Source organism: Spinacia oleracea, chromosome 3 (genome assembly GCF_020520425.1).
Source record: "Spinacia oleracea cultivar Varoflay chromosome 3, BTI_SOV_V1, whole genome shotgun sequence".
NCBI lineage: Eukaryota > Viridiplantae > Streptophyta > Magnoliopsida > Caryophyllales > Amaranthaceae > Spinacia > Spinacia oleracea.
In genome coordinates this window covers 156102328-156111136 of record NC_079489.1, presented here as the reverse complement: position 1 = coordinate 156111136, position 8809 = coordinate 156102328, and the positions used below count along the sequence as shown (strand labels likewise).

Sequence of the window (8809 nt, the reverse complement as noted above, 5' to 3'; positions counted from 1 at the left end):
CACCATCTAATTAAATAATACATCTAATTTATTCAATGAACCACCATCCTATTAAACAAATAATTTCAGAAACCCACCCCACCTACTACCCCAAAAATAACATGGTCACCACTTGTTTACTTATTAAAATATTTACCCAACCCCACTTACTTTATTATTTTATTTTATTTTATTCAATTTTTTTTCTTAATACCCGTGTCCGACCAAGTGTATCTCTTAAATAAATACAGATGGAGTATTTGTTCCTTGCAAAATAATTGTAGTAAATGGTAAAAGTTCAAATTAATTTAGTCACCTTAATTAGGTCACTAGACTCAGAATCTAGAATCTATTTTAAGTGAGTTCTAACTCAATTGAATATTGAAATGCATTTGTTCAACACAAATCAATTGAATCTAGAATCTAGAATCTAGTATTATATTGCAGAATACTATTAAATTCAAAATATCGGATAACACTAAAAGAGGGAAAATGCTAGGGATACACATGGTGTACAAAAGCATCTTGCACACCACCATTTATATTTAGACACCTCACATATTCCATTAAAAAAAGAGGGGGAAACAAAAACTGAAACAGAGATTTTGGGCGGTAATGTTTTTCACTGTTTTGCGCCATAATACCTAGTTCAGCGGGAAATTTTGGTTGAGCGCCAACATCACCTATTCACCTTCAAGGCTTTCATCTTCTACATGTTATTTTCTGCCATTAATAACCAGAAAAACCTTCAAATTCTGACATTAAAGGTTATGTTTTTTTTTACAAACTTTTTATTCCATCCTCCATTTACACAAATAATTCGTGGGATGATTTTCGAATTGAATGAGTTCGTGTGTTTAAACAACGGTTCTCCTTTACTCTGCCTCTCTCACCTCTTCTTCAAAACCCCGTTCGTAGGTAAGGATTAATCGTTGGCTCCCCTCTCCCACTCTCAACTTCTCAATTTTTCAAGTTTCCCCAAATGTTCTGCTTCATTTTTTTCTCAAATTGGGCTCGAATTTGATTAATCAGGGATTCATTTTTTCCAATAATCTTCTAAAATTACTCACAAATCTTCTTTCAAACCTTGAATCAAATAATTTTTTATTTTTGAGTTTTCCCCCAAATTCTAGGGTTCTTCGTTCTTCGGCGTTTCTTCAAGGCGCATCCTCAGTATGCAAAGAATGACTTCTACATCACTGGAGAATCCTACGCTGGGCACTATATCCCTGCTTTTGCTGCTAGAGTTCACAACGGAAACAAGGCTCGAGAAGGACTTCACATAAATCTCAAGGTACTTCCTCTCTTTTTCTGTTCTGTTCTGTTATGTCTTGTGATTTCCTGGGCATTTAAATCCAATCCTTTTCTTGTATGTAATCAGGGTTTTGCAATCGATAATGGCCTCACCCATCCAGAAATTCAATACAAAGCATACCCAGATTATGCTCTGGATAACGGGATCATTAAACAGTTAGAACACAAAACCATCAGTGTTATGGTTCCAGCTTACGAACAGGTAATCAAGCAGTGTGGTAATGTAACTGTTGTTGTCAACTTAATTGCTCCCTTCTAAACGCAGTTACTGAGATTTTCTGGGTCTCATATGAATTGTTTTCTCATCATTGGGGAACCAGGTACTGGTGGCAAAGATGCATGCTTGAGTGCGTACTTTGCCTGCACCAACATCTTCAACAAGATCATGGACTACGCAGGAGACAAAAATGTAAGTAACACTATCTTACAATCTATAAAAAGAATGGAACAACATGGACTAATTACCAAAAATCTGATGAGCAGCATGGACTAATTACCAAAAATCTAACTCTCTTCCATATGTGCAGTATTATGACATCAGGAAGAAGTGTGAGACCAGCTTGTGTTATGACTTCTCAAACATGGAGACTTTACTTCTATGGTGTTGGTTTAGTCTGGAAGGGTTAATTTGTGTTACTGATATGGTGTTGGTCCAGTCTGGAAGTGTGAGATCATGTCTGTTCCGATTTGTGTTACTGCTATGGTGTTGGTCCAGTCTGGAAGGGTTAATTTTTTCAGCTATTGATGCTTTACGATCGTACTTTCAAATGGATTGTTTTTTTTTGTCATTCTGGTCAACTTTTGACTAGAGTTGACTTCTTTCTTAGTTTGCGTTTTTTGGTTTTGTTGAGCTTTCTTTTGTGCTCGATTATAGGCTTTACTTTTGGGTCTTGTGTACAAGTGAACTTTGAAATGAGAATATTTTTTTTTTAGTCTCATATGTATTATAAATATATTTTTAATAAGAAATGAAACTTTTATCTATGTGTAATATATATATATATATATATATATATATATATATATATATATATATATATATATATATATATATATATATATATATATATATATATATATATATATGAGAAATCCGAAATTATAAACTTAAAATGTAATCCCAATTGAAATCAGATTTAATAAATAAACATTCAATTATTTTATGGGATCATATTTTAGTCATAAAAATATTAAAATATTGGATGTACATTTTTTCACCTTAACATGGATTTTTGGCATCTCTTTGCTCTTACGGAGTTCTGGGGACTATCGGAAAATTTTTTCCTCAAATGATCCCATAAAAAGATGTAATACATAAAAAAAGGAAGTATGATTCTGCTTCTATATCCAAGCTCAACTTTTCGGTAAGATTTTTTTCTTACCGTGGATTTAATACATAAACAAAACAAAAGTCAACTTTTCGATATGCCAAGCTTACATAAACAAAATGTTTATTGATCTCCAAATTAATTTTTTTATTACCATATGTCTAAACATGTTCAATAGTAACTATATCCAAAATCAATAACTTTGTACGTTGTAAATAAATTATTTAGATTAGAACTTCGAAAAGATAGATTCAATTACTAATTAAGCTTGGTTGCGTTTACACGAAATCGTTTAACTTTTGTACAAATTCAGTTATATTTTGTTTTCTGAAAAGCTAATCCTCTTCTTTGCAGCTAAGAGTTGAGGATATTTCACTATGAGGAGTAAAATAGAGTAAGTTGTTTGATCCCAAAAGAAAGGGCAATAGTAGTTTTCTAGGGCCTTAGCGATGTCGCTTTTAAGATGGACAAAGGGCATAATGAGACTCAAAATATGTTATAGCTTGCTGTCAAAGAAATAATGAATACAACCAAAAGGACAATTTTTTGTATTGACTGGAGAAAGATTATATCAATCCATTTGAGAAACAATGGTGCTTAGATATGGAGTAGTCTTCACTTTTAAAGATTATATCAAGCCACCACCAAATTGGAAAAGTTAGTTGCAATAAAATTGTATTTAATTTCACTACGATTATAGAGGATGATTTCACTTTTAAAGAAATCATAACATAAAAATCTCAAACTCAACTGAAGTAGATTAAAACAAATTTATTTGAGTAATGTGTTGATACCCCGTTGTCATAATAATCACTGCTTTAACATCTACTCTAACTACGCTCATCCGTGTTCGATTCCTAACAAGAGGCCGAAAAAAAAAATAAGTGTAAAATAACATTTTATGGGATCATATTTTGGTTATAAAAATATCAAAATATTGGATGTACATTTTTTCAACTTTAACATGGATTTTTGGCAACTCTTTGCTCTTATGGAGTTTGGGGACTATCGGATTATTTTTTTCCTCAATAGAAAAAGGGGTTTATTGGTGATATAAGATTGGTTTTTTCTTATAATAAATATTTCATCCGTCTTTTAATACTCGCAACGTTTGTTAGTTTCACGCATGCCAATGCACAACTTTGATAATTTATACCTTAAATTCTCTTTATGCAAAAATTATAAAAAGTTGATATTTTGAAAATACACATTGAGACGAATCTAACAAGATCCCACATGACTATGTTTTATCTTATACAAAAAACACTACGAATAGTCAAAGTAGATTATATGAATAGTGGAAAAAGTCCAAACGTTGCGAGTATTAAAAGACAGAGGAAGTATTACATATTTTATGGTTACACAAGCGCTTATAATAAAACATAACGATACTAGAAAACAGCTAACGATCTCCAAAGAAGTTTTTTTCTTACCGTATGTTTGGACCTGTATAATATTTACGATCTCCAAAAATAATGACCTCGTATGTTGTAGATAAATTGTTTAGGTTGTAACTTTGAAAAGTAACGTTACATTTTGATTTTTTTTTTTGTTAACCTTGATTATGATTATTCGGGATCATTTTACATTTAAAGAAATAAAATTTAAATAAAATCAAACTCAACTAAAATAGATGTGTAACTCCTAACATTTTTAAAATAACCTAAATTGTTCATATCCTTTATAATACAAAATAGTTTTGCTACCACCAAGATTGAAAAAGTTAGCTGTAAAACATTGGGTTAACTTTGACTATCATTGTATGAGACTGAACATTGTCTTGATCCCTCAGGTACTTCGTACATTGGGGATAAAAAAAAACATATGAGGAATAATACCATATTTTACCTCCCAAAAGTGTGACATGCTTTTCACGTTATTTGTTTCACTTGTTTAGGGGAATGTAGAGCAGTAGAGGTAATTGAGGAGGAAAAGTAAAACTGATAGGTGTTGATTTTTAGCTTATACGTAGTAGATGATTGAGGCTAATTTTAATAGAATCTTTATCTTGATTTGGTTAAGAATATATATGTATATTTATTGTTTTTTATAAGAGCCTTTGTCAACAAATTAAGTTATGGCCCTTGACCTTTCTTAATTGAGTTGTGTCTTATTATTGATTTCTTATGCTCTTCTGGGGGAATATATGTTGACTTTTCTCGATCTCGATCCTCTAAATTGTAAAGGGAAAACATTGTATCATAATATCGTTAGGTATATGTACCTCAAATCGTCGGAACAGTAGAAGAATCAACTTAATATCGTTACGTATATGTACCTCAAATTGGTTGTATCTTATAATAAATATATTTATATATGAATACACAAGGGCTAATAAAAAAGACAATGATACTAGAAATTAGTTACTGGTCTCGAATGTGATTTATCATGAGTATGTTTAACCCTTCATAATAGGTAGAATTATTTTGATTACGTTTGTTGAGGACACCGTATATATTTTGATTCACCTAAATTTATAAAGACTTCCAAAAATATAAGAGCATGAAAAATCTAAAATTAAAATAGATGCGTAACTTTTAACATTTTTATAATAACCTAAATTGTTCACACCGTTTATAATGCAAAATAACTCAACGAAATTAGATTAACACAATTTAATTTCCAAAGATTGATGTGTTGATACCCCTTATCACAATGGTCACTGCTATGTTGTTTTAATATATACTTTAATTGTGCACCCGTGTTCATTTCCTAACAAGAGCCCACAAATAATTTTATTTAAGTATTAACAATTGTTTTATATGATCATTTTAATCATGAAAATATCAAAATTTGATTTTTTTTTTCATCTTTAACTATGATTTTTTGGCTACTCGTTGCCTTTATGGGGACAATTAGATAATTATTTGTCCTCATTATCAAAAAGATGTTGGTTGTTGGAAATAATTTTGGTTTTATTGTTTAATTATGTATTATATATTTTTATGATTACACAGGATCATTTAAATTTTGAAGAAATTAAATTTAAACAAAACCAAACTCAAGTAAAATAGATGTGTAATTTCTAACATTTTCATAAATATCTAAATTGTTTGCTTCTTGTTATAATAAAAAGCGCGCTAAGACCACCACCAAGATTGGAAAAAGTAGCTAGAACACAATATTTTATAACTTATCTGCGATTACAAAGGATTATTTTATCTTTAAAGAAATCATATTCAGAATTCTGTGAAATTAGAATAAAAGAATGTTATTTGTAATGACTTATGTGCTGATAACCCCTTGATACAATGTTCACTACTCTGCTGCTATGACATATACTTTAACTGTGTTTGATTCAAGAGCAAAATAACAAAATTTGAAATTTTGACATACCATTTTATGAGATCATTTAAGTCATGAAAAATTCAAAATATTGGATGTTTTTTTACATTATCTATGATTTTTGGCTACTCGTTGCCTTTATCGAAACTATCAGATAATGAATTGTCCTCATTATCAAAAAAGAGTTGATTGTTAGGGAATATTATATATATATATATATGTATATATATATATATATATATATATATATATATATATATATATATATATATATATATATATATATATATATATATATATATATATATAGATGGGGAGGGATCCGGTGAGAACACCTCCTTATGTGAGAACACTTCTTATGGTGAGAACACATTTACACTCTCTATGTTCTATATTTGTTCAACAATGTTCTAAATTTTCAAACTCATGTTCTAAATTTATTCAACCATGTTCTAAACTTATTTAACCATATTCTAAATTGGTTCAGCCATATTCTAAATTTATTCAAGCACGTTTAATTTTATTCAAGCATGTTCTAAATTTGTAAGCTCATGTTCTAAATTTATTTAAGCATGTTCTAAATTTATTCAATCATGTTCTAAATTTTATTCAAACATGTTCTAAATTTATTCAACGATGTTCTAAATTTTCAAACTCATGTTCTAAATTTATTCAACCATGTTCTAAACTTATTTAACCATGTTCTAAATTGGTTCAGCCATGTTCTAAATTTATTCAAGCATGTTTTAATTTTATTCAACCATGTTCTAAATTTTTAACCTCATGTTCTAGATTAATTCAAGCATGTTCTAAAATTATTCAACCATGTTCTAAATTTGTAAGCTCATGTTCTAAATTTATTCAAGCATGTTCTAAATTTATTCAAGCATGTTCTAAATTTATTCAACGATGTTCTAAATTTGTTCAACAATGTCCTAAATTTGTTCAACCATGTTCTAAATTTGTAAGCTCATGTTCTAAATTTATTCAAGCATGTTCTAAATTTATTCAATCATGTTCTAAATTTATTCAACGATGTTCTAAGTTTGTTCAACCATGTTCTAAATTTGTTCAACCATGTTCTAAATTTATAAGCTCATGTTCTAAAATTATTCAATCATGTCCTAAATTTTTAAGCTCATGTTCTAAATTTATTCAAGCATGTTCTAAATTTATTCAAGCATGTTCTAAACTTATTCAAGCATGTTCTAAATTTGTTCAACCATGTTCTAAATTTATTCAAGCATGTTCTAAGTTTATTCAAACATGTTCTAAATTTATATTTCGAAGCCACCAAATTGAACTCGATTTTATTTTTTGGAATTGAGAAATCAATTGAAATCGATTTTAATTGTTGAATTCAGATTTCGAAAATCGATTGAGAATGTCGATTAAAATTCGATTTTGAAACCTCCTAACAATCAATTGACTGATATTAGAATCAAAGAAATCAATTTAGAACATGAAACTGGATAAATTTCGGATTAATTTAGAACATGAATTCGGATAAATTGACTGATATTAGAATCAAAGAAAGCAATTGATTTAGAATCTCAGAAAAACGAAATCGATTGATTTAAAATCGAAATCGAAATCGAAGAATCGAAGAATCAAAGAAACCTAAATCGAAGAATCAAAGAAACCTGAGAGTTCGAACTCCGATTCGCGAACCACAACCACCGCGACCGGTGACGAATTTCTGCGAGCAGCGGCGAGCGGCGTGAGGAAAGTAGAAGCGGCAGCGAGAGGAGAGAAGAAGCGGCGGCGTAGAGGAGAGAAGAAGCGGCGGCGTAGAGGAGAGAAGAAGCGGCGGCGATAGGAGAAAGAAACAGCGTCCAGAGGAGAAAGAAACGGAGACGAGAGGAGAGAAGAAGCGGCGGCGAGAGGAGAGCACAATCGGCGGCGAGAGGTAAGTAGCGGCAGTGTCTAGCGGCGGCGGCGATTGGTGGTGGTGTTCGAATAGGAGAGAGAGGGGAGTTGAAGAGAGAGAACGTGAAAATCAGAAATATTGAAAAGAAAAACGTGAAAAAACAATTATATTGGTTTATTTGTTTATAAAAATCACGAAAATGCCATTATAGAAAGTGTTCTCACCGTAAGGAAGTGTTCTCACCGTAGGAAAGTGTTCTCACGAGAGCCTTCTATATATATATATATATATATATATATATATATATATATATATATATATATATATATATATATATATATATATATATATATTATATATATATATATATTATATATATATATATATATATATATATATATATATATATATTTATATATATATTTATTTATTTATTTATTTATTATTATGTACTATATATTTTATGATTACACAAGGGCATACAATAAGCACTACAAAAAAAGCATACAAATATAGACGTAGTGGTTTCGACTGTTTCAAAAAGGGTCGCAATAAAATTAAAAGGCGCGAATTTTTTATTTACATATTTCGACGCTCCTAAAAGTCGAAACATATATGGACCAAACACAGCGTCAATATTCTTAAAAATAAACACGTGTTGCCCGCTTATAGGTCCATTATCCCGCTAATCTAAAATTTTCAGCCTAATTAACATATTCTAAAATCGCGGTTTACATTACTCCCACCTCTACTCCCACTATCCCTAAACGGTTGACAATCTATGGCTTCAAAGGAGGAGAGAGAGAGAGTAGAAACAACAACGGCGGCGTGGCAAACTGGATCTCACTTCATGAACGCTGTCAGATTTTAATCTGTCCGACCTTCCACCGCCCTTCTTCGTTGTTGCTCCCAAATTCGTCTGTAATTCTCACCGCCTCTATTTCACGAACCCTAGGTACCAATTCATCCTTTCTGTTTTCAATTCACTTATTTCCTCTCCAAATTTCAAATTACATTCTTGCAAATATTCATA

General features: G+C 30.6%; 1 protein-coding gene across 1 annotated transcript; it reads left to right on the top strand.

Moving 5' to 3' along the window:
- The first annotated feature begins 570 nt into the window (after window positions 1–570).
- Window positions 571–2277, top strand: LOC110779358 (serine carboxypeptidase-like 49). The gene is made up of 5 exons (XM_056839792.1): window positions 571–897; window positions 1113–1273; window positions 1361–1495; window positions 1614–1702; window positions 1821–2277. Exons 1-4 carry the CDS (start codon window positions 693–695, stop codon window positions 1638–1640), a joined length of 528 nt encoding a protein of 175 aa, XP_056695770.1. The 5' UTR covers window positions 571–692; the 3' UTR covers window positions 1641–1702; window positions 1821–2277.
- Window positions 2278–8809: the final 6532 nt, after the last annotated feature.

Coding starts and splice junctions, on each gene's coding strand:
- LOC110779358 (XM_056839792.1), top strand. CDS start 693: ATGTTATTTTCTGCCATTAATAACCAGAAAAACCTTCAAATTCTGACA. Junction 898..1,112: donor CTTCAAAACCCCGTTCGTAG/GTAAGGATTAAT, acceptor CCCAAATTCTAG/GGTTCTTCGTTCTTCGGCGT. Junction 1,274..1,360: donor GACTTCACATAAATCTCAAG/GTACTTCCTCTC, acceptor GTATGTAATCAG/GGTTTTGCAATCGATAATGG.